At 35.0% G+C, this 27,744-nt stretch overlaps 2 protein-coding genes across 2 annotated transcripts in view; one reads left to right on the top strand and one right to left on the bottom strand.

The window, feature by feature from the left end:
* The first annotated feature begins 19,190 nt into the window (after positions 1-19,190).
* LOC111390877 lies at positions 19,191-22,394 on the top strand. Its single transcript, XM_023016007.1, has 3 exons — positions 19,191-19,414; positions 20,528-20,761; positions 22,154-22,394. Exons 1-3 carry the CDS (start codon positions 19,397-19,399, stop codon positions 22,199-22,201), a joined length of 300 nt encoding a protein of 99 aa, XP_022871775.1. The 5' UTR covers positions 19,191-19,396; the 3' UTR covers positions 22,202-22,394.
* A 1,920-nt stretch (positions 22,395-24,314) lies between these two features.
* LOC111390889 (developmentally-regulated G-protein 3-like) overlaps positions 24,315-27,744 on the bottom strand; it is a 13,044-nt gene continuing 9,614 nt past the window's right edge. Inside the window, exons 5-8 of the mRNA XM_023016016.1 lie at positions 27,564-27,737; positions 24,937-25,128; positions 24,641-24,692; positions 24,315-24,541 (exon numbers count right to left, since the gene is read on the bottom strand). Of these exons, the coding sequence (XP_022871784.1) occupies positions 24,491-24,541; positions 24,641-24,692; positions 24,937-25,128; positions 27,564-27,737 (469 nt within the window). The 3' untranslated portion in view covers positions 24,315-24,490. The remainder of the gene's footprint in view (positions 24,542-24,640; positions 24,693-24,936; positions 25,129-27,563; positions 27,738-27,744) is intronic.

The raw sequence follows: 27,744 nt of genomic DNA, 5'->3' as shown, positions 1-27,744 counted from the left end.
TGCATATTTGGTTTTCCCGTGTTATGTCAATGGTGAAAGAATGAAGAAATGAAATAGTCCATTTGTCTTCTACTTTCGATGAACGTGGTGTAAAAAATTGTAATAAATCTGGTTGCAAGTCTTCCTAAACATTCTCTCTTCCTCTCTGTCTCCCGGCCCCGAATAATTAAAAAATATATATTATATTTAATATAAATATTATCTACAATCTTCATCAAACAATCTACGAAGAATCGATGTTGGAGAAACATTTAAGGGTAATTATATCACCACCATAATAACTACTAGGCACACCACAATTTACTTATTTACTCAAATAACCAAGAATAAAATGATATAAATATCCTATCTACTATTCACCTATATATTTATGGATAAATACATTATAAATACAAATTTTATTAAGTGCACCACAATTGTTGTGTAAATAAGAATTGACAAAAAATAAATAAAATAAACGTGGCAAATATCTACTAAAAACACCTTACACATTCGCTCTTATTATTTTATTTTCATCAAGCAATCAAGCAGTATGGTGAGTCTTCTACAGCCACAGCAATAGTTCCAAGATATAAGCTCCTGTCTTCTGCCTGTCAGCATGGTGGAGCGTCTCAATTTGCATAATGTCAATTGGGGCAACTGACTTGCGAGTCAAATCCGAGCTGTATTCACGAAAACCACTTGACAGCTAGTTTAAATCGTATATCGGATAATTATATTCATCATACAGACATTTCATTTACTCACCCAGTAATTCCCCACTCTCCAACCCAACCGAATCCATGATGGAACCTGCTCGAGTAAAAGTAAACACGAACATAATTAACAAAAGATTTACGCGATAGATACATGTAAGGAAAAAAAAAAGGGAATCTTCGGTTTCTTACTTAACTGTGTTTGTGGCAACAGGAACAAGCCATTGTAATGTTTTTTCCATCTCTTCTTGGATCTCCGGCCACAGTGAGCTGCTTAGGATAAGCAAGAATTACATTAAAAGCATCATTGTATCAAAGACTCGAACCAACAGATTAGTTAGAGAAAGTATCACGAAAAGCATCAATGGAAGCATGGAAATTTGAGTGTATAAACTAACAAAAAATACCTCCTTCTGGACATGGAAAGATTCCAGTTTGGATTTTAACAAAAAATACCTCCTCCTTTTTCAATTCCAATCTTGCCATATCCTGGAACTATTTCTGTGGCTGTAGAAGACTCTTCATCCTCCTTCCATACGGCATCGTCTTTCTCTTCAATCCATGGCCTCCTGGCCCTCCTCTTCTCAATCTGTAAATCCAAAATGTAGGTTTTATATTGGTGATAAGTACACCACAATATTTTATTATGTTTTTAGTTTTTTTTGTTTTTATTGAATTAGGAGTATAATTGTAAATTTATTGTGGTGTAGTTATTAAAAATATAATTTAATTGTGGTGTGATTATAATGTGGTGTAATAATTAAAATTTGTAGTGATAATATAATTATCCAACATATAAGTGATGCTATTGTCCTTATGTATCTATTTCTTTTGACAACAATGCCCTTAATTATGGTTTTATCTTTATCATTAACAATTATTTATTATATCCTAAAAAGTTAATATAATTAAATTTTATTTACTTTCTATATAAACTATGAACATACCATAATTGTTAACAATCAATTATTTTACCCCAAATTTTTATATTATTCCACTTCATTTACTCTTATTTTAATTAACAAATTGCAATGTTTTGAGTATTGATATTTTATATCAATCAAATTATTAAATGTGTCGTTAAATTACTCTCCGTTTAATTACATGTTATGACTATGTAAAGATTTACACTTGAAGCTAAAAATAATTGAGTAGCCTAAATTTGCTCTTATATTTACAGTATTTTATAATGTTACATATTACTACTAGACCTAGTGCATAAGTAAATTACCATAATTGATTTACAAGAGTTTAGTGTGTGCTAGGACTGTGATTAGAAATTGTCTAAGTTGCACAAAACTTTATTATTTCTATCATGCCCCACAAGATGGGAGTCATATCGGTGATACCTATCTTGGGTTGTATTGGCTAAATTGAGATGTTAACAGGTTTGGTGAGCAGAAGAAACATGCAAGACACGAACTACCCCTAATTTAACATTGTCCCTAACAAAATGACATCAACCTCAACATGCCTGAATTTGTAGGTCTCCAAGTTCTTGAAGCAGTACTATAATCCGAAGGACCTAACAAACTATTAACCAAGAATTTATTACATCACATGGACATTAACCGAAGTTGTGCATTTTGAAGATGTTCTATCGAAACCATGCAACTCCTTTTCTTTACATGTCCGTTTAGTGTCTCTATTTGGAAATAGATCTGCGTGTGGATGGTCATTCGAGGCTCTATGTTTACAATTCTAAGGCATTAAAATGGTTGACTAAGGAATTTTGAGTGACTACATGGCATAGCAAAGCTAAGCATATTACTCTTGCAAGCACAATCTACTATATTTGGACGGCAAGGAATAGGAAAATTTTTAGGACCTTACACCGCAAGGTGAAAGCATAGTGAGACGGATTAAAAAACATGTATACAAAGATGTTTTCTTTGTAGCCGAATGTTTTGATTCATTTTGAGTCTCTAGTATTGATTCATTAGATTGTTTCGTTTGTACATCTTTTCATTTTATTTGCTCGGGTATGCCCAGTAGTACTTGTATTTGCCACTTGATTTTTGTTTTGCCTGGTTATGCCCTAGGTCTGGGCAAAAAAATTGAAAAAATCGACCCCAAACCAATCAAACCAAACTGACTCGGGTTGGTTCGGGTCAGTTCGATACGGGTAATTGGTTTGGTTTCTTTAACGCTGGTGGGTCGATTTGGTCATGGTTTGAAATCTCTAATCGTTGGTTAACCGAACCAACCCAATTCACTTACTTATTCACCTTTTTTTTTAATTTAAAAAAAAAATCAAAAGATAGACTCTAAACTCATAATTATATCTCAATTCTCTCCAATCTATGATGTTACCCGTGAGTAATAGCACTGGAAATTTTCTTTCACGGGCTTATTATGTTATACTTAACATTTTTTTTCTTTTTCAGACAGTCAAACTACATAATACATAAAAAAGCAATGAAATTTTTATGTTTTCTATTGATTCGTTTCTATTAATTTGATTTTATTTGTTAATCAATAGTTCTTATAATATAAAATTATTTCGTTATTTTAGTTTTTGTAATTTGAGTGCACCTAAAATTCGGACAAATTATTTTTAAAAAAAAAATTAATTTGGACTAAAAGTCCAAACCGATTAAACGAACCAAACTGTTTGGTTTGGTTCGGTTTAAGAGTTAGAGTGGGTTGGTTTGATTTGATATTTGCCCAAATCGACTAATTTGATTTTGGTTTTGGATTGGAATCGAAACCAACCCAAACCAAATTGCACCCAGACCTAATATACCCAGTGTACTTATACATGGGTTTTGATTAATATAATTTCACATTTACCAATCAAAAAAATAATAGGCAATGTGGGGTCTTGTTTTAGATACCGTAGAGAAGTACCATCATTCAAGAAGAGTGAGGTACTAGTAAACGTAGTGTATGTACGATTTGGATGGGTGCATATTATGATAAATGTCTATAGAAACATCAATAACTCCTTATTATTGTCATAGCATGTTCAACAATAATAAAAGAAAACATAGCTCACATAGCTTGTGATTGACCTTCCATGGATTCCTAATTGCAAAGAAGATGAAAAACTTGACATGAAGAGAACTAGTCTCTAACCCCTTTCAAGCCTTAGAAGCCATCCCCTTTTTCTTGCTCATAAATTGTGTGGACAAAAGAGCCAAGGTTTATATATATAGGATTCAATGAGCCAACTCTATATAAAGTGGGTTGAGAGTAGGGGCCTCCAAAATGTGTTAGTAAAAGGGCCCATCCCATTATGGACTCACAAATTATCAATAAAATGCTAGTCCATAAAAAATAAATATAACAATCTCCCACTTGGATAGCATTTTATTTAATCATTACATAAACACAAACAAGCATCTCAAAACCAAAAAAAAAAACCTTGTCTAAATGTGCTTACAAGTTCAAACCAGTGAATGATATACGACACGATATATAACACATGGCCAATAATTGAAATCACGTAACATAGGCCAATGAGATGTAAAAGCAGTATGGAAAAGATCAAAAGAGTGATAAACACCCGTTTCCATAAGAAGCCCTAGAAACAAATATGAACGTCTTTAAAACGATAAGCCTTGTTCAAAATACCGTTGTAGTACACAGCCTAATGACTATACCGACAGGGTATATGACACCAAACATACACTCACAACTGCCAGACTTACATAGACTACAACATATTGTCTCTTACAAATAATACACCTTGTCCATAACGTGTGTGACTCAGGAACAAGACTAACCAAAATGTCTCAATATATATAATCATTACCTTGTCGAAAATACGCATGACTCAAGCACGAGACTAATCAAAATATCTCAATACATAAAGTACACCTTGTCTAAAATGCGCGTGACTCATGCATTCATCAATATTACTATATTATAAGGACAAAACAAATATGAGCATAAATAAAATAGTAAAATAGCAATGATTACGGAACTCCCACTAACCAAATACAACATAAGACTAACAATCCCATATGAGCCACATGCTCTTGAAACAATTTTGGAGCTAAACATTTAGTTAGTGGATCTGCTAACATATGATCTGTCGAAATATGCTCAATACAAATATAAGACTTAGTTATTTTCTCTTTAACGAACAAATACTTAATATCAATATACTTAGAACATGAAGAACTCCTAGTATTTCGAGAGAAAGCAACTGCTGTAGAATTGTCACAAAATATCTTCAATAGCCTCGAAATTGTGTTGTGAACACCTAGCCCCAAGATAAAGTTCCGCAACCATATAGCCTGACATGTAGCCTCATAAGAAGCAACATACTCTACCTCCATTGTAGAGGAAGCAATAAGTGACTATTTGACACTTCTCCAAGATATAGCTCCTTCTGCCATCATAAAAACATAACTAGAAGTAGATCTTCTGTCATCTAAACAACCTGCAAAATCGGCATCAGAATATCCAACTACATCTAGAATGTCAGATCGTTGATATGTTAGCATTAGATCTTTAGTGCCTTGCAAGTACCTAAGTACTTTCTTTGCAGCTTTCCAGTGAACCATACCAGGATCACTTAAGTATCTCCCAAGTACACCAACAACATAAGCAATGTTAGGCTGTGTATACACTTGAGCATACATTAAACTACCAACAACTGAGGAGTAGGGAATTGTTTGCATTTGAGTCCTCTCATTATCATCCTTAGAGCATTAAGACTTAGAAAATTTATCACCTTTCACAATGGTTGCTTTTCTAGGAGAACACGAATGCATATTAAACCTACTCAAAACTCTATCAATGTAGGTTTTCTGAGATAATCCAAGCTCTAGATCTATCATGAAAAATCTGAATCCCCAAAACATAAGAGGCCTCACCAAGATCCTTTATATCAAAATGAGATGACAACATGCGCTTTGTCTCAAGCAAAAGCTCAATGTCATTTGCAGCAAGTAATATATCATTAACATAAAGAACAAGGAAGATATACTTACTCCCAGTGACCCTCAAGTATATGCATTGATCAACAATATTCTCCTTGAAATCGAAAGAAGTGACAATTTCATCAAATTTTAGGTGCCACTGTCTCGATACCTGCTTAAGCCCATAAATAGACTTCTTAAGCTTACACACCATGTGTTCCTTTACATCCACTTGGAAACCATCTGGTTGCATCATGTACACATTCTCAAATAAATGTCCATTAAGAAAAGATGTCTTGACATCCATTTGTTGCAACTCAAGATCAAAATGAGCCACCAATGCTATTATAATTCGAAGAGAATCCTTGGTAGAAACAGGCGAGAAGGTATCCTTATAATCAATACCTTCTCTTTGATTAAAACCCTTAGCAACAAGCCTAGCTTTATACCTCTCTACCTGACCTTGAGAATTATACTTGGTCTTGAAAATCCATTTACAACCAATTGGCCTATAGCCACTAGGCAGTTCAACTAAGTCCTATACTTCGTTTCGACATATTGATGTCATCTCATCATGCATAGCATCCATCCAAAATGAAGATTTAGGACTATCAATGTCCTCCTTAAAAGAGGTTGGATCAAGAGATATACCAACATCAAACTCATGCTCTAGCAAATAGACAATATAATCATTAGAAATTGTTGGTCTACGAATCCTTTGTGATCTCCTCAAAACAATATCGTCGGTCCCCATATCAACATCAACCCCTGTGTCAACAATAAGGTCTTGGATAGCAGCATTGGTTTCCTATGTTAATGGTGATACGACCACTAATGGAGGAGTAACTTGAACACGTATGATAACACGTTCCTCTCTAAACATAACTTCACGTGGTGTGGAGCTCCCACTGTCACAAACATCCTCAAAGAAAATGGATCAGATTCAATAATTTAGTAACATTAGAAGGGTAATATAATCTATATCCCCTTGATCCCACACAATAACCAACAAAATATCCAATGATGGTCTTAGGATCAAGTTTCTTCTGCTGAGGATTATAAAGCTTTATTTCTGCTTTACAACCCCAAACACGAAAATGACACAAAGTAGGTCTTTTACCTGACCATAACTCATAAGGGGTTTTAGGAATCGACTTGCTTGGCACTTGATTCATAATATAGGCAGCAGTTTTCAAAGCCTCGCCCCATAAAAAATAAGGCAAAGTGGAATGACTAAGCATACACCGCACCATATCCATAAGAGTACGATTTCTTCTTTCTGCAATACCATTCTGTTCAGGAGTTCTGGGCATTGTGTACTGAGCCTCAATACCACATGCCTGGAGAAAACTAGCAAAAGGTCTAGGATTTCTACTAGTTTCATCATATCTCCCATAAAATTCACCTCCTCTATCTGATCTTACTACTTTAATTTTCTTGTTTTTCTGGAGTTCCACGATAGCTTTGAAAGCCTTAAAGGTTTCCAATGAATCTGATTTTTCTCGATTAAGCTCAATGTAACCATAGCGAGAATAATCATCAATAAAGGTAATGGAGTATTTATAATTTCCCAAAGCAGCAGGTGAAATGGGACCACAGACATCAGTATGAATTAAATCCAGAATTTCCACACTTCTACTAATCTTTTGTTTTCTAGGTTTCACTGGAAGCTTCCCTTTGATACAAGCAACACAAGTCTCAAAATTAGAGAAATCCAAGTCAACTAGTATACCATCTTTAATCAACATTTCCATTCTTTCTTTAGAAATATGACCCAACCTTTTGTGCCACAACATGGAAGAGTTCTCATTGGATTTAGTACGTTTAGAACCAACTACATCATTCACAACAAAAACGCTAGAAGAAGTAGAATCTAAAACAAGAAACAAGTTGATTCTACACGAGCCATCATATAATGTAGCAATACCAACCACAACAGAATTATAATAGATTGTAGCATTTCCATTTCCAAAATGAAAAACATATCCACATTTATCCAAAATAGAAACAAAGATAAGATTCCTTCTAATAGAAGGTATAAAAGCAGTATCAGACAAGTTCAAAACGTGCTTAGAAGCCAAAATAAGTCTAACTGTTCCAATATGTTCAACTTTAACCTTCACCCCCATTGCCCATGTTTACTACTGACTCTGTGTCAATTGTTCTTCTGTGGTTCCTTAATTCCTGCAAAGAATTTGCAGTGTGAATGGTTGCACCAATATCTAGCCACCAAGTATCAGAAGGCACAACGACTAGATTAGATTCAAAACATACTAGTATCTTATCTACCAAGCCTTAAACTTCCTACAATCAACCTTTTTGTGCCCAAAAATATGACAAAAGTTACACTTTCCCTTGAAACCTTCCTTCTTAGGCCCATTTGGAACACTCACAATAGCTTGCTGAGGAGGTCTCCCAGATTTCTTCGTCTTACTGGAGTTGTTACTATTACCTTTGAAAAAAAAATTTCGTCCATTTATCAGTAGTTATTATGAAAGTAGCATGAGACTTTGTCTTTTTTATCATCTTTTCTTCTTGAGTTACAATAGCGGTCATTTCACTCAAGTCCCATTCTTCTTTCTGAGCATTATAAGTAGTCTTGAGTGCATCAAACTGAGATGGGAAGGATTCAAGTACTTTCCATACAAGAAAACTATCTACTAACTCAATTTTCATTCCTTTCAACTTGTTAAAGAATGAGTAAGCTTCATAATATGCTCTCTAACTCCACTAACCCCATCACTAGTTGTGGTAGTAAGAAGTTTCATCAAAGTTCCTTTTTCTGCCTCATCAAACTTAGTAAATTTCTTCCCAACAGCCTCAAGATACTCTTTGGCATTATCTATATCAGATATGCTCTGTCTGATAGACTTGTCAATAGTATACTTTATGATCATAAGACAGGTCCTATTAGAATGCACCCATTGCTCATAAAGAGTCTTTTCAGTTGCAGTACTTTCACTAGTAGGTTTGGTTGGTGCATCAACCCTCAAAGCCAAATCCAAATTCATAATAGCCAAATTAATAGTGAGAGATTCATGCCAATCCTCATAATTGGTTCCTGTTAGACTTTTGATGGCAGACAAAGAGAAAGACATAGCTCCATTGCCATATGCTGAGGAGAATACAATAAAAAAATATATTAAACATATAAGATAATAAATAAGCACCCATAAATGTATCCACTAGGCAATTTTATATCCATGCTAGAGCTTTATTCAAAATAAACTCTTACGCACTATGCTAGAGCCCAAGACACACTCATGGCTCTTACGTATAACAAAACAAAATAATTAAATACAAAGATTTAAGATGGCTCACTACCAAGAGGATAGAATTAGGCCACCAAGTACCAAGCACTTAACTATTATCTTTGTCGTCCTAAGCATCCTACCAAATAATGATTTATCGACATAGCAAATTTACTATTCGTATGGATCTTAGTAAAATCTCATTTAGCGGAAGCATAAATAATACAACAATCCTGATAATTTATCATGACTAGTACCCCCTCAAGGTCTTCAATCCATAGGTCCTAGTTTCTCATAAGTCACACCTAATATCTACAAATTATTCAACAACTAAGGAGAAAAACATATTCCAAATAACCACACAATGTGCTAAAGTAGGTCTCATTAACTCCAAACAATTCACAGAAATATTAGGCTATTTCAATAATACGGCTATAACACACATATCAAGTGGCTTAATAGAATGGCAATGGCACCTGAATTCCACCCAGCAGACATGGAACTTGCAGACCCAATTGCGTATATATCCAAAATAGAGAAAAAATCTAGTACTTTTATTATATGTAAAATAATTTTGCCATTGCCCAAACCTTATTTTTTAATTTGAATAAGTTCCTTTCCAAGTGGCTCTGAAACCATTTGATAAAGGTCTATAGAAACATCAATAACTCCTTCTTATTGTCATAGCATGTTCAACAATAACAAAAGAAACCATACCTCTCATAGCTTGTGATTGACCTTCCATGGATTCCTGATTGCAAAAAAGATGAAAAACTTGATACGGACAGAACTACTCTCTAACCCCTTTCAAGCTCTAGAAGTCGTCCCCTTTTTCTTGCTCATAAATTGTGTGGACAAAAGAGTGAAGGTTTATATATAGGGCTCACAAATGACCAATAAAATGCTAGTCCATAAAAAATAAATATAACATATTAGTCCAGTGAAGGAGATCAAGTTGATACAGTGTTGAGACAGAAATAATTCATCAAGATGATGAAACACTTCAATAATTTGTTAAGCAATACTATGAATTAGACAAAAAAAAAAAAAAAGGCAAGTAAAATTTTTTCATTAAGTTATCAAAGAATAATGCTATATGTACATCTTGCATGACAACTTAGTTGACATTCCCCCTATGTGGAGGAAATATGTGTGGTGATGTGATAGATGAGTTCAAAATCAAGAGTACATATTGCCATATAAAAGAGTGTAAAGAAAGGCACGAGAGAGAGTGCAAATATAGCAAGGTTGATTATCAAATACCATGAATTGACACGTCCTACTAATAGACCTTATATTTTTGTAATAACAATGCTCTTTTACATAATGGAGTTATATAATGGTTTATATACTGATGAATGATTAAAAAGGAGTGGAGAAGTTTTTTTTTAAGAAATTATGACCCAATCATATTTCATCACATCATGAGTATGTAAATGATTATGTAAGCCATTATATACATATAGCACAACTATTTTTGTAATAGCCCTTGTATGATGAATACATGAATGGCGAGCTTCAACCGTGCCAAAGGCGGGCAACATCTTGCCATGCAGTACATTACTATTTTATTAAGACTATGATATTGAATGTGCAACTCTTGTTTCATCTCAGATGTTTGGATTACGACATTGTACACCAATACTTACATTGGAAGCACTTTACTATTATTAGTGCTATCCTTAAGACTTAGGTAGTCAGGTAAACACAAAACAATATTCAATAGATTTGTGTGATTAGGAGGATATTGGAAAAGTGAGGAAAAGGAAATTGTCTACAATGGTCTGGAACCACTTTAAAAAAATGAGAAATTATAGGGAAGACAAGGCAATTTGTAACTAATGTCAAAAAAAATAATAATAAATAAAATTGGGGGAAAAAAGCAAGAATGGAACAAAACATTTGGATAAACATATGAAAATATATCCTCGTCGAGAACAAAAAGCATTAAACAGACAACATTGAATCAATTAAAGGAAGCTAGTGGAAAAGTTTCAATGGGTACTTATTCTTTTAATGAAGAGAATGCTCGAATAGAATTTCAAACTATGATAATTTTGCATGAGTATCCTCTTTCAGTGGTTGAACAAGTTGAATTCGAAAGAATTACGAGTGCTATGAAATCATTATTTAAGGTTGTTTCTCGAAACATTATAAAGAATGATATTATAATAACACTAGAAATTTGCCCTTAGCCTTGCCTGCCAGGGGTATCAAAAGGGAAAAAACAAAAGCAAAATAGGCCAAAGCTTATACGATAGAAATGGAAGTCCTTAGAGAAACCATTGAAGCAATTCTTTGTCCAAACATTGAAGCAACTCCTTCTACGTCAACAAACAAAAGAAGTGTCTTTGCATAAAGCAAAATCGTGATCTATCCATATTTTTTAATGCTTGGAGGTACATGGTAACAAGATTGTTAGTATAATGCAAGCATTAATAGTAGGATAATGCACTTGACAATTCGAAATATAAAAATATAAAGGTATAGGGAACCCCCCTCCGCACCTCAAATGGGTATAGAGGTAGGGACAAGGATATAAAAATACCCGATGGGATGGGAGACAGAAATGATTGTCCAGCCTGTTGAAAGTAAAGTCACAAATGTTGATCAATAATAACATTCATGCAATTTTACTTAACAACCAAGAAATGTACATGCATGCATGCAATAGGAGGTTGGCAAATTTGTTTTTTCTTCTCCAACTCTGATAGTCGAAATCCAGCAGATAACCAGCCATTATTCTTGACAAAAAGGCGGTGGAATTCCTTGCAAATGACCAGCCAAGTTGTAGCCAAGTTTGTAGAGAGTTCTAGCCAATTTTTCTTGATATAAGGCGATGGATTTCCAGCTAATAACCAGCCCAGTTCCAGTCAAGTTGCTACCTCTTTTCTTGACTTTTTTTGAAGCACTTAGGTGGTGGAAAACTTCTATAAATATGGGCAAAGCTAAAGAGAAAAATGCAGCCGTGAATGGAGAGGAAAATTGAGAGAAAATTTTCTTTGAGTAGAAATTGGGAAGTAGAGAGATTAAAAAAGAGAAAGAAAAAAATTATTGTTATCTCCTTGTATTTAGAAAGATTGTTGTAATTCTCCTACTATAGTGGAATTCTCTCATACTTGCCCGTGGACGTAGCCTAAATTGGGTGAACCACGTAAATACTTATGTCCATTTTAGCTGTGTTTTCTTAATTCCATTATTTGTCAGCCAAAGTCGACCCATGCATTTTCTACCCAATAGTGGTATCAGAGCAAGGTTCTGTATAGGGTCGTTGTTCAATCATAGTATTGGTGAAAAATGGCGACAAAATATGAGATTGAAAAGTTCAATGGGAACAATTTCTCATTATGAAAAATGAGAATAAAAGCAGTTTTACGAAAAGATAACTCTTTGGCGGCAATTGGACAAAGGCCTGTGAAGATCATTGATGATACTAAGTGGACTGAGATGGATAGCAACGCAGTTGCTAATCTACACCTTGCACTAGCCGATGGAGTATTGTTAAGTGTGGCGGAGAAAAAGACGACCAAATAGATATGGGATACACTGACAAAGCTGTACGAGAACAAATCGTTACACAACAAAATCTTCTTAAAAAGAAAGCTTTACACCCTTAGGATGATGGAGTCAACTACGGTGACAGACCACATCAACATTCTCAATACTCTATTTTCACAACTCACATCAATGGAGCATAATATAGAGGCGAGTGAATGTGCTGAAATCTTACTTCAAAGTCCACCAGATTCGTATGATCAACTCATCATCAACTTGACCAACAACCTTGAAACTCTAGTCTTAGATGATGTTGCAGCTGCGGTTCTTGAAGAGGAAAGTAGGCGCAAGAACAAGGAGGACAGATTGACAAGTTCACATCAAGCAGAAGCTTTAACGATGATGAGAGGGACATCAACGGAACATGGCTCCGGTGGGAGTCATAATCAAAGTAGATCAAAATCCAGGAATAGGAAAAATGCGAAGTGTCATTACTGTAGCAAGAAAGGGCACTTAAAAAGGGATTGTTGGAGTCTCAAGAAGAATGAAGAAGTCAAAGGAAAAGGTCCTGAGACGTCAAAATCTCAAGGTTGTGTAGCAAGCAACTCAGATGATGGTGAAATTTTATACAGTGAGGCAACAACAGTTGTTGAAGGCAAAAAGAAATTTTCTGATGTGTGGCTTATGGATTCAGGAGCTACATGGCACATGACACCAAGGAGGGAATGGTTCAACCAGTATGAACCTATCCCAGGAAGATCTGTGTTTATGGAAAATGATCATGCCTTGGAGATCGCTGGTATTGGTATCATCAAATTGAAAATGTATGATGATACAATTCGCACTATCCAGGAGGTACGACACGTAAAAGGCCTAAAGAAAAATTTATTATCTCTAGGACAATTGGACAGCATTGGATGCAAGACCCATATACAAGATGGGATCATGAAAATAGTTAAAGGCGCACTTGTGGCGATGAAAGCGGAAAAGATAGCTGCAAATTTGTACATGCTTAAAGAAGAGACACTACAAGAAGGAGAAGCATCTGTCGCATCAACGGGTTCAGCAGAAGAATTAACGATGATGTGGCATCGCAAGCTTGCTCACATGTCGGAACGTGGTTTGAAAATTCTCTCAGAACAAAAGCTTCTTCCAGGGCTCAAAAAGGTTTCATTACCCTTTTGTAAGTATTATGTTACTAGTAAGCAGCACAGATTGAAGTTCAGCAATTCCACTGCTAGAAGTAAAGCTATCTTGGAGTTGGTCCATTCTGATGTTTGGCAAGCACCGGTTATATCCCTAGGAGGTGCAAGATACTTTGTATCTTTATTGATGATTACTCCAGGAGATGTTGTGTGCATCCAATCAAAAGGAAGGTAGACGTGTTCGCAGTCTTCAAAATATTCAAAGCACATGTGGAGCTTGAATCTGAAAAGAAGATCAAGTGTCTGAGGACTGACAATGGAGGAGAATATACTAGTGATGAATTTGATAACTTTTGTCAACAAGAAGGTATCAAGAGACAGTTCACGGTGGCATACACTCCACAGCAAAATAGAGTGGCAGAGCGGATGAACAGAAACATTGTTAGAAAGAACAAGGGCAATGTTGAGGACTGCGGGGTTAGCCAAGTCATTTTGGACAGAAGCAGTCAAAACCGCCTGTTATGTGATCAATCGGTCGCCATCAACCGCAATTGATCTGAAGACGCTTATGGAAATGTGGACTGGCAAACCAGTTGATTGTTCTCGCTTACATATTTGGAAGTCCGGTGTACGTTATTTACAATAGCCAAGAAACATCAAAGCTCGATCCAAAATCCAGAAAATGTATTTTCTTAGGATATGTTGATGGAGTGAAGGGGTACCGCCTGTGGGATCCCACTACCCACAAGGTGATAATTAGAAGAGATGTCATATTTGCGGAAGGCAAAATACAGGAAAAATGAAATGATAGTACTTCAAAAGAAAAATCAGAGACTACTACAGTCGAAGTTGGAGACGAACGAGAAGTTATAGATGCTTCTGAAGCAACACTAGAGCACAAAGAACAAGCTGAATCTAGTGCTTCAGATGTTCGACAATCTACTCGGGAGAGAAAAGAACCGGCTTGGCACTCAGATTACATAATAGAGGGCAATGTTGCATACTGCTTACTGACAGAAGATGGAGAGCCATCAACTTTCCATGAGGCTATAAATAGACAAGAAGTTTCTCTGTGGATGGCAGCAATGCAAGAAGAAATTGAAGTTCTTCATAAGAACAAGACATGGGATCTTGTCTACCTCAAGGAAGGAAGGCCATTGGAAATAAATGGGTCTATAAGATCAAATGAGATGGCAATGACCAAGTGGAGCGGTATCGTGCGAGACTGGTGGTGAAGGGATATGCTCAGAAAGAAAGCATTGACTTCAACGAAATCCTGTGGTTCGACTCACAACAGTTCGAGTAGTCCTGACGATGTGTGCTACATTTGACTTACACCTGGAGCAGTTTAATGTGAAAACTGCATTTTTTCATGGAGAACTTGAAGAAGAAATTTATATGCTCCAATCAGAAGGTTTTGAAGAAAAAGAAAAAGAGAACTTGGTTTGCAGGTTGAACAAATCTCTATTCGGTCTCAAACAGGCATCGGGATGTTGGTAAAAGAGATTTGATTCCTTCATCATGAGCCTTGGATACAACAGACTCTATTCAGATCCGTGTGCATACTACATGAGATTTGGTGATAATGATTTCATTATCTTGCTGTTGTATGTTGACGACATGTTGGTAGCAAGCCCCAACAAAATCGTATTGAAAATTTGAAAAATGGCTAGGGAGTTTGATATGAAGGACTTGGGACCCGTAAACAAGATTCTAGGGATGCAAATTTATCGAGACAGAAATAATAGGAAGATTTGGCTTAGTCAGAAAAACTACTTGAAGAAAATCTTGCGTCGCTTCAATATGCAAGATTATAAGCTAATTTTTGCCCCTCTTCCTATTAATTTCAAGTTATCCTCAAGTATGAGCCCTAGTAGTGAAGCAGAGAGGATGGAGATGTCTCGAGTGTCATATGTATCAGCAGTGGGTAGTTTGATGTTTGCTATGATCTGTACAAGACCAGACATGCACAAATAGTGGGAGCGGTCAATCGATACATGACAAATCCTGGTAAAGAGCATTGGAATACTGTAAAGAGGATCCTGAGATATGTCAAGGGTACCTCAAATGCTACATTATGTTATGGAGGATCAAATCTTATTGTCAGAGGCTATGTTAATTCAGATTATGCAGGTGATCTTGATAAAAGCAAGTCCACCACAAGATATGTGTTTACTCTTGCTGGAGGAGCTGTAAGTTGGATTTCGAAACTGCTGTCTATTGTGGATACTTCCACGATGGAGGCAAAATACGCGGCAGCTACACAAGCTAGCAAAGAGGCAATCTGGTTGCAAATGTTAATGGACGGGCTCGGACGCAAACAAGAGAAGATTACTCTATTTTGTGATAGTTAGAGCGCTTTGCATTTGGTAAAGAATACAGCATTTCATCAGAGGACAAAGCATATTCGAGTTCAATATCACTTTGTTCGAGAAAAGGTAGAGGAAGGAAGTGTGGATATACAGAAAATCCATACAGCGGACAACCTAGCTGATATATTGACAAAGCCAATCGGAACTGACAAGTTTATATGGTGTTGATCTTCCATTGGCCTAGCAGAAACGTAAGTAGCATAAAAATGGCAAGTATGGGAAGGATTGAAATGCTCAACAAAAGTGACTTTAAGTGGGAGAAATGTTGAAAGTAAAGCCACAAATGTTGACCAATAATGACATTCATGCAACTTTACTTAACAACCAAGGAATGTACATGCATGCATGCAATAGGAGGTTGGCAAATTTGTTTTTTCTTCTCCAGCTCTAACAACCGAAATCCAGCAGATAACCAGCCATTATTCTTGACAAAAAGGTGGTGGAATTCCTTGCAAATGACCAGCCAAGTTTGTAGAGAGTTCTAGCCAATTTTTCTTGATATAAGGCGATGGATTTCCAGCTAATAACCAGCCCAATTCCAGCCAAATTGCTGCCTCTTTTCTTGACTTTTTTAAAGCACTTAGGCGGTGGAAAACTTCTATAAATAAGGGCAAAGCTAAAGAGAAAAATGCAGCCGTGAATGGAGAGGAAAATTGAGAAAAAAATTCTTTGAGTAGAGAGAAAATTGGGAAGTAGAGAGATTAAAAAATAGAAAGAAAAAAATTATTTTTATCTCCCTGTATTTAGAAAGATTGTTGTAATTCTCCTACTATAGTGGAATCCTCTCATACTTGCCCGCGGACGTAGCCTAAATTGGGTGAACCACGTAAATACTTGTGTCCATTTTAGCTGTGTTTTCTCAATTCCATTATTTGTAAGCCAAAGTCGACCCACCGTTTTCTCCCCAACACAGCCCGCCCTATTGCCATTGCGATTTTTGAGATGGAAAACATAATGAGATTGATGTTGAAATCCTAGGGTCGAGACATATCACCAGTGAGGGACGTCATGAAAGAGCATTGTTGAATTTTGGGAATGGAGCTGAGGGACTAGCTGCTTGCTCCATTTGTAATTCCTTATCTTAGCATCAAGCTCCTTAGACATAGCTTTATGGCAAATAAGAGTTTTAAATAGAATTTTTCTGAAACTTGATTTCGCAGTAAATGAACGTTCTGGGAGTCGATGTCTACTACAGGATGGGCCTGCTGGTGGTTGGTTTAATAACTGGACTAAAAGTTTTACTATAGTCAACTCCGGGAAATTGATGAAATCCCACCAAATCTAGTTTTATAGCGGTCTATAAACCCACACTTTTTCGCTTGATAGAGAATACTACTTTGAAACCAACTAAATATTGGGAATGGAGGTGAGATTAGCTGCTGAATTTCATTCCTTATCAAGGTATCGAGCTCCTTAGACATAACTTTACGGCAAAAAAAGGGTGTTTTGAAAAGAATTAGTTCTGAAACTTGATCCACAATGAGGGACCGTCCCCACTGTCGATCTCTACTACAGGAGAGGCCCGAGGTTTTGATGAATAGAGTTGACATGTAACTGGTAGAAGCAGAGATTCACCTAAAGAGCTATCCCACTCACTAGTATTGAATTGACTTGTAAAGTATTGATTAAGAATCTGCTTGATTGTGATTATTAAAATTGATTTTTTGATCGTTAGATAGAAAAGTGAGTCCTACCTATGAGTAAAGAAGTCAAAAATGACGATTGGAATATTGAAATAACGGTCAAAAAATTGAATTTTTAGGGTGAAAAATTGCTACCAAACGCGCAGGTGCTAAATATATTGCTAATCATGTTTATCTTGTCATATTAAATCCAATTTTAAAGGTCATTTGTTTATATAATACCATTGAAGTATATTATGCCCCCATTTGAATCCCATTATTTCTCATTACATTAAATTTAATTTTTCTCTCTCCTACTTTTAACTACAAAATTTTCAATAAAATAATATTACACGTAAATTAAAAAAATTTGAACCACTCATTTTTTTAAAAAAAATACTATTCATCTCATTATAATGCCAAATAATGGGGTTCAAACACACCCTATATATGTATCCATAAACAAATTAAATTTAAAAACTTAAAGGGAAAACATAATTATGGAGAGTATAATTTATAATTTAAAATATGCACTTAGTTTATGAGTAAATTTAAGATATAGATTTTGATCTAGAGCCTGTTTGAGAATTGATTTTTTGACCGTTAGGAGAAAAGTGGGGTCCACCTTGAGAGAAGAAGTCAAATATGACGGTTGGAATAGTAAAATAATGGTAAAAAAATCAATTTTTTGGGTGAAAAAATCGAGCTCAAACAGCCCCCTAGTGTCTTTTTTTCTTCTTCTTTACAAAAAAATTATTAGTTGTTAAGTTATACATAACAAATTTCATTTTGTTATCTTGGTAACTATCATTTTTGGTAGGAATTTTAAATATTAAAAATGTTAATATTTCTAAATATTAATATTAATGTAAACAAGTAACTCGATATAATTAGTGATTACAAATTTTCTCTCTATATTTTTCAATCTTCTACTGCGAGGCAATGGTTTATCACACAATGTACATCAACATTTTGAGAGGACTTTATCGTCAATTGATAAATTTAATTAATATAAATCTAAACGATAATATTGAGATTTTCTGATTCGTTGGTTCAATATTCATAATTTCTCTCCCATCTCTAATAATACAAAGCATATGAAACACTCAATATTTTGAATTCAATGATTCAACACCTAATTTCTCTCTTATCTCTTTCAATTTCTTGTTTAATATAACATAAAACTGATCATTTTGACTTAATTCTTCATATTCTTCCTTTTGAACAACAAAATAATCGTGCGAGCTGACCACTCTGTCAACTTGGCTAGCATGCAAACTACCCAAATAAATAAATAAATTTCATGAATCTCGAATGGCTCGCACGTTAACGGGGTGAGCCGAACCTATATTTGACAAAGCGAGCCAACTTGCATAATAAATCGAACAGAGTACAACGCACATTAATGGGGTGAGCCGAACCTATATTTGCCAAAGCGAGCCAGCTTGCATAATGAATCGAACAGCGGACAACGCGGGGGGAGTCAATCAACATTCACTTGATTGTTGCTCCTAACACCGTGTACAACAAATAGGGACAGCAAATGGAGACAACATGTTGAAAGTCGTAATTAACCCTACCCCACGTCGAGCCCTCTTTCCCAAATAAAGTAAAAGTGGATTGCCAGTAGTGCAGAAAAACCGTGTGGAATTCTTATCTCATATGTACCTGTTATATACACAGAGCCAGTGATCAACACGTAGGAGTCAAATTCGCGAGTGTAGAATTTGGAAATAGTATACGGTAACCACACGGTCTATGACGTAGAAACCCTCCTAGAAGGGTAAAGTGTGAAGCGTAAAGCTTCTCTCCACTCTCTCCGCCTATATTTACTCATTAAGCATATTTAAACAAATAAAATTATCACTTCAGTATTCAGTTCATTTCTTTGGAGAAAAAGAGGGTCTTATATTCAAGAAAATCCAAGATTTTTTACTGAAACAATATGGAAGATCGCAAGGAGGTAAAAAGTTGTCCCTCTCTGTGTTTGTAGGTGTCATTCTTGAATTATCTTTGCGACACTTTTGGTAAATTAGATTAGACAAGATAATATTATTGAAGAAATGGGAGTTAAAATCTTGTTTCCCGAGACCAATACTACTGATTGAACATGGCCTTGAATGTATTCTGAATTTTATGGTTATATATATATATATATATATATATATATATGGGAACTTGTGAAGATGCCAAGAAATTGAATGTTTTGATGAGTTTCTGCTGGATCAATTATATTATGACACTGTACAGAAACTAATCAAAGTAAAGTTTCTTTCTTTCTCTTGCTTTGCTTGTGTTCTCTCTCTCTCTCGATCTTTGTTTTAGTTATCCACAATTTTTTGTATTCATATGTATGCTTTCATAATCTGGAAGATGTTTTAAGATAATTCAGTTATTGGTAACATCAGTAGGTATGTGTATTTTGAATGTAAATGCTGCCCCTGAAATTATCTGGATTTGATGAAATTGAATTCTAACTTGATTATAACGGATTTCATATCTTAATTAGTCAAATTTTGACTTTCTTTGGTCAGTAGCACAAATTTTCTAATATCGACTATCATAAAAGGTAAAGAAAGAAGAAAAAAGGGTATTAGTTTTCTTTGTGTGAATGGAAGATCGTTTTGCTTTCTTTCTTTGGAAGGATGAGAACTGTCAATTTTATGCAAGCCTACTTTGAAAATGCAAGAGTGTTTCAAAGGATAACACTGGAAATCAGTCCTTGAATATTTATACCAGTATTTTATTTATTTATTTTTTTTATTTCTTCTGATACCCATTTTCGATAAGTAGTTCTTGTTTGTGTATGATCCACCATTTAATATGACAAATTGGATAACAACTGCTATGGCATTATCATTTCTGCCTCCCTGTTTTCTTTCTAATTGTGGAGCCTATTGCTAAAGTAAATGACGAGAAACAAAAATCCAGACTCATTGGAAGTAAGGCTTATTTTGTTTTTTTTGTTATAATGTTGGATTGCCAAGTGCATATCCATGTTTTACCATTCCCCAATAAAGGAAGAATCATAGACTTTTGAAGTGTCAATTAATCCTAATTTTTTCTTCTTGTACAGAGGAATGAACCATGGTTATCTGTTCCACAATTTGGGGAATGGGACCAAAAGGGTCCGTTGCCCGACTATTCCATGGATTTTTCAAAAATCAGAGAAATGAGAAAGCAAAACAAGAGGGATCCATCAAGAGCCAGTCTTGGAAACGAGGAAGAGCTCATCTCTTCAACAACTCAAACTATAAAAACTGCCCATGTTGATGATCACCACAACTATGATCAAAATCACTCTCCAACAGTGAGTTCTTCAGCTATCTTTAGTGTACAGTTTCTTTTCACTATGTTTATGTTTTAATGAAGACAGTATTAACTATGAGTTATTGAAATACTACATTTTTCAAGTAGTTGGTAGTTATTAATTAGGACGGTAGCTAAAGGTATATAGTGGACTATATGTGGTTAGGACTACTGGGTGGGGGACCAAAACTTAGTTGTTTTCGGTGAGTGGATTCACAGGCTAGCAGGTAAGTGTCAAACAGAACTTTTTGTAATGGAGCCCTATGTTGGGTGGTGAAAATATTCTGATTAGTTACCTGCCCAATTAAGTGAAATGCCAATTTTTCTTTTTTTGGCTCAACCCCCGACCTAAGAAGAACAAGTACAACAGTGCCTTGTGCTCATGTTTATTCTGTTGGTTCAAATGAAAATTACGACCCTTAGGCAAACTTTTCAGAGTAGGTACGAAACCTAAGTTTGTTGTCTCATGTCTTTGGAAGCATGAATCGTCACAGCCAAGTGCTATTAGGTTGGACAAGGTTCATAAATGATTTTCTTGATCTTAGTTAGGCTTGCAGAGGATTTTATCATGCGGTGCTGAATTAATGTAGTTCTTGGTTTAGTACTGTAGCACATGAAATGTGGAAACAACTTGTGCTAGCATAAATTTGAGATAATCTTATTTCCAGGCCCACATGCATATACAGGTGGTGCACATGCAATGAATAATGTAAGCCATATGATATACAATCATGATGCAGTTTACTTTTGTGTAGACAGTCTTCTTTAAATTTGAGAAAAAATAAATCATGATCTTACAAGAGATTCTTTTTTAAATTTAAATGCAACCTTTGGCTATAAACTTTCTTTGAAATGAACAGTGTAACGACCTGGCCTCTGTGCAAGTTGCCAATTTGACATGAGGATTCAATTTAATTCTCTCATAAAACAGAGTTCATGGGTTTGAATACTGGAGATGAAAAAGACATCTTTGAGTAATAAGATAGACTCAAGCTCTCCTAGAGCGGAAAGTACGTAAGTTAACGATTTAGGCATAGATATCAGGTCATTACAAATAGTGTAGCTAATGTTTTTCTTATCGTAACTATAGTTGATTTTACAGCAATTAACTATAAATTGTGGTGTGACATAGTCCTGCATAGATTCCCATTTGAATTGGAAGAAATTTTCTGAAGGTTCATTTTTTTTCCTCAGCAATTGAGCTAATATTGTCAACACGACAACACCACTCACCATTTCTTTCTTTATTGTCTTCTCTGTGGTTGGCTGTTGTGTATTTTTACCAAGAAAAGCTCTTACATCAACTTACACAATCAACATGCTGAAGGAAGAGCATTTTGAGCAATACTGTTATCAGATTTTATCGTAAATTCTCTGCTATTGTGTGTCACAGGCAAGGAAGAGCATTTTGAGCTGCTTCAACTGTTGTGTAAAGGCCTGATTTTGATTGAGTTAAGTTGCATTATGTAATGTCAAGTCGACCATTCCATGTTTCGATCAATTGTTTAACAAAAAAATAGGGATGATTTAACCGTTTTCAGGTTTCGTATGAATAATCCGAACTTGTCTTGCTTCAAATTCGTCTCTGCCTTGTTTATACGGACTTGTGAGTACGAGTAGAAAGTTTAATGGTACATTCTTGAGCTTGATGATAAATCGGTACAGATAATTCTTATATACACGAGAAAGACTGGTAAAGGAGGAGGAAAATTATTTGAGTACTTCGATTAATACAAATCACTAGTCTGCTTGTTGACTCGTTCATTATGGAACTCATACAAGTCAAAACCTCCAAAAACCCAAAAGAATAATAAATAAAAATTTAAAATAGATTATAGAAGGCCAAAATTGATTATTACTTAACTTGTGGGTCATGAAGTTGGGAGCAAGTACATGGCCAGGCAAAGTCGGTCGAGATTTTGGGAGTTTTAGATCAATTTTAAATATGAAATCATATATATATATATTAATTTTTTTGGGATATTTATCGAAGTGGGGCTTTAGACGATCGCCTACCTTGCCTATAGTTAGGGCCGACGTTATGACCATGCAATAGGCTGCAAACAGGATTAGCGAAGTCATTTATTTTGGGATATTATATTATTAGCAATAATCCATTACTTAGATTACTTAATAAAGATTAATTGCTTTACTAAGTTATCTATGTTCATAGAAAGAGAAATGGGAGCAAAGTAAGGACGTAGAAAAAATAAGGAATAATAGCAATATTTTATGAAGTTAAATATTACTTCTGATCTTGAGTAACTTGATCTGAACTGATGTCGAAAATTTCGAAATGAATTATGTTTTCGCACATTACATGACAAATAATGTAAGAGTGAGGTCCATTTATGAGAGAAGAAGTCAAAAATTACGGTTGTAATAGTGAAATAGCAGTCAAAAAATCAATTTTTTGGGGCAAAAAATCCCTCCCAAACAGGTTGTAAAGTGAAATACACACAGCAATGTATATAACCTCCATTGAAATTGAATAAAATATGTCAAAGACCAGATTAGAGAACCATTTATTGTGAATATTGTATTATTATCAATAAAACAATATTATATTACTTAATAAGATTAATTACTCTATTTGTAGGGTTTTGCTATATGGACAGCCCCTGTCCAAACAGAGGCCGACGTGATCAATGCCTATTGGCCGGTTGTCTGAGAAAAGACATCGAAAAAAAAAAAAAAAAAAAAAGCCCTATTTTATGAAGTTACTTGACTGGGACTAACTTTAAAATTTTGAAATGAATCTTGTTTTCACGCATCATGAGAAAAACAATATAAAAGCCAACCTTCATAAAAATGAATGCGATTTGCAGGTCAACAGACCAGATTGGAGAAGTCATTAATTTGAGAATATTACATTATTAGCAATAAACGAATATTAGATTACTTAGCCCTTGTTAGGTTTAATTAAAAATTAGATTTTTAATAAATTTTGATAAAAAGTTAATGAATAGTTGAAATTTTGATAAAAGTACGTATTATCTTAAAATATGTCGTTGAAAATAAATTTGAGAAAAAATGAATTAAAAAAAAAAGGCTTGGTAAAATTAATTACTTAATTTCTACGTTCGTTCAAAGGTGCAGCAAAGTCTATGTTCATACAAAGAGACATAGGAGAAAAGAAAAGGACGTAAAAATGATTAGGGAAAATTGCACTAATTTACGAAGTAAAATGTTACTTCTCAACTCAACTAATTTGATGTTTTCGCACATTACGTAACAAAATAATGTAAAATAGAATACACATAGAAATGCAGCTAAGTTTCATAAAAATTGAATACATTCTGCATTTCAAAAGACGGTGTTGAGGATATAAATATAAATAAATGCTAATGACTTTTAAAACAACTTCATATATTCAAACAAGAAAGATGTTATAAGTACATCAATTATTCACAGTTTTTTTCACAACACACACATGCAAGTAGGTGTGGTTCACGATTACTTTTTTGAGACAGCTATGAAAAAAAGTTGTCAAACAAATGCTGTACAAAGAGCAATTTTCCTTCAAACAAAGGATATTCCATACTAGTAAAATGGAAGACGGAATAAAATTCCGTAAAATATTATAGATAAAATCACCATAAAATGGGTTAGTTACATGTCGATCCCCAGATCGGCCTACTCGTAATTCACTTCAAGGACAAGAAAAAAACTTCCATGCTAGAAATTCCATTCATGCATCATGTTGCAATGTTTTCGTCTACTTTCACTTCTACACCTTTTTAATGATTTGTACAACATCTTCGTCTTCCAATTCATGTTCCTGGTAAATACCAAGGTGAATCATTAATCACTCAGCAACAGATATAATATGAACAACTTGGTAGGTAGACCCACATTTTTAAGAAGTTCGTGTAGTTACCTTGCCCACCCTCTGGGGCTTGTGTTTCACGCTTGAACCCCAAACTAATGCACTAAATCATTCAACAAAACGACGAGTCAGTTTAGAGTAAAGGAAGCATTGTTGAGAATCGGATAACTAAAATATTTTATGAAAACATTTGTCAAAGTTATTTCAGATATCCCATAAACATATTCTAGAGAACACAGTAAATTTCGAACAAAATAGTGGAGATAAATCAAATGCATGGAATGAAAAGTGAAACTAATGAACAATCAAAAGCTTCAGGAACAAGGAAATTGAGAAGAGAGACTCACTATTTAAATTGTTTAACCATGTCCTTGTGAATATGGTTGCAGAATTCCTCAACTGTCCTCTTTTTTGATGACAATATTACAGGATCATTATAGTCTGGGTTCATCCCCTTGGGCTTTGTGTATATGCGAGTTAAATTGAGATATTCCCATATTTTCTCCAGCAGACCGTCAAGGTTCCATTCTAGATGAGCACTTTATTAATTTGTTGCAAATCATAATAAGAAAAAAACATTACGTGAAACATAAATGAACAATGAAATCTTCAGCTATTATATTTTTCTAATAAAGAGAAACAGCACAGAGATTTTCTGATTTAGAGGGCAACCTCATCCATGTTTTCATTAGCTCATACATTTTTGAAAAGTACAGCTTAAAGATGGTGTGAACTTAAGATTTTCGTATTTACAACTATAAACTTGAGAAAATCAACTTGTCTTAGCTGAAAATCTTTGAAATGTCCAGACATAAGCACCGAGAGAAATGAAGATAGAATAACACCAACGGGTTGGAAGATTTCACGGGCTTGTGATTAATGAAAATTTCTTCACCAAATCATTTTTTGCATGAAGAGAAAGAAGGTAAGCTGCTTTTTCAACTCTTCATATTACAAGAACAGACATCATTTTTTCCAAATTGTGGAGAGAGGGAGAGGGAGAGGTGGAGAGAGCGATGGAGAATGAGCAAGGATATTATTATATTAATTTCCAATTTTAATGAGTATTATAGGAAACATAATTAGTAATTTATTTAGAGTATTTTTCTACTTCAATTAGCATTACTTTGAACCCTATTTAAAGGGGTCTATGCAATGTAATTGGAACAGCCTTTGATTATGAAATAAATTGAATTTCTCCCAATCTTGTTATCTATTTTCCCCCCTCCTTTCTCATCTTCTCTCCCCTTCCCCTTCTACTATAATTCTAATGTCGCATCTTACGTCAATTTGGTATTAGAGCAAGTCATATCCTTGGGCCCAACAAAATTTCTTCAAAATTTCAGCCTATAAAAACAGCCCTACGTCTACGCCTATAAAAACAGCCCTTAACCACCCAAATTTTTGCCTCGGTTAGCAGCCAAAAAAAGAAAAGGAGTCTATTGTTCATACGTACTGTTCAGATAGTTGGCTTTTAAAAAATATAAAAATAATAATGCAATCACACACACAAACAAATGCCATTGACACACACAAATGCTGTTGCTACATTCTTCTTGCTGCTGTAGTGGAAACCTCCGTGGCTAAATTTTCGATTCCAAACCCGCACAGTCGACCACTATATAGAAAAACTATAGCCTATAGATACAACCCCGAACACTCGGCCCAAACTACCAACTCACTTTTTAGACCCGTAACCCAAGCCCATCACACACATTACAGCCCACTTAACATCCCATATGCTAGGGACTATTCCGCAAACCTTATTAGGACCAAAAACCCATATCATACCCATGCATCAACCTAACTGAACAATGAAATTCGCCCAACCGAGACCCATAATTCAAACCCAACCCAATCCATCATCTTCCTAACACAGCAAACGCTGCCGGCTGCCTCAACCTTGCCGATATTCCACCTCAATCTTCACCTCTACCATCGATTGAATAAACAGCAGTAACATTCCAATCGTTGACGTCTCTCTTCCCCAATTCCATTCAATATAGCATAATTGTTTTCTTATTGGGACAAAGTCGAGCTACCGGTACTGCACTCATTTGTCTATTGTACTAGAGCATTGTGCTACCCATGTGGATTTCGTGATAATTTTTGTGGATGAGTTGCACGTTTCGTTGCTTATTGGGGTTCCTTATCGCTCCTTTGTCAAGAGGAAAGATCGTCCAGCTTGGTTAGCTCAGATGTTTGGGACTAATATTCTGTCTCAGTTGTCGTTATATAGTTGGTTCCGTTATTTGGTTAAGAAGAAAGATCGCCCTCCTTAGTTAAGAACTTGCAGTCTACCTCGTCGGAGTTAAATTCTCTCAGCCAAGGAGAAACAATAGAGAATGAGAAGGGATATTATTATATTTAATTTCCAATTTTAATGAGTATTTTAGGAAACATAATTAGTGATTTATTTAGAGTATTTTTCTACTTCAATTAGCATTAGTATAAAGGGGTTTATGCAATGTAATTGAAACAACCTTTAATTATGCAATAAATTGGATTTCTCCCCATCTCCTTATCTCTTTTCCCTCTCCCCTTCTCCTATAATTATAGTATCGCATCCTGCGTCAGAGAGACCCAAGATTTGTCTATTTAACCATCTGATAAAATTCAAGAAGCTTCAACAAAAAGTTAAGCACTTGTCGTGAAAAAAAGACAAGAAAGAAGAGTAGAGTAGTAACAGAAGCTTTGTTGTCTGTTGGTTAGGAAAAACAACAAACAACAAAAAGGTGATCCCAAAAATACTAAAACACTAAAAAAGGCAATAAAAATTTCTAGTTCATAGATAGCAAAATAGGTCTTGTAGCCCTAAGAAAACAATGCATGCGACATATGAATCTGATGATCTGGTGTAATTTTACTACTTCGATTATATATATATATGCTTGAGAAGTATTGTCCAATTGAACAAGTTCTCCAATGAAACCATTATAACAATGTCAACAAAACAAAACATAGCTAATAATACCTGACTGGGCAATAGTGTGGAAGTTTGTCCAGAGTCTCCAGCTCTTCAAGTGTAATCTGATCGATCTTATTGATAACATAGATGCAAGGCATATATATTCTACTGCCCTCAATGACATCTATGAGGTCATCAGCAGTTGCATCATACCTAAGATGAATATCAGCATTGTGTATCCTGTATT

The sequence above is a fragment of the Olea europaea genome, unplaced genomic scaffold, assembly GCF_002742605.1.
Source record: "Olea europaea var. sylvestris unplaced genomic scaffold, O_europaea_v1 scaffold723, whole genome shotgun sequence".
Classification (NCBI taxonomy): Eukaryota; Viridiplantae; Streptophyta; class Magnoliopsida; order Lamiales; family Oleaceae; genus Olea; species Olea europaea.
This window is presented reverse-complemented; position numbering and strand designations above follow the sequence as displayed.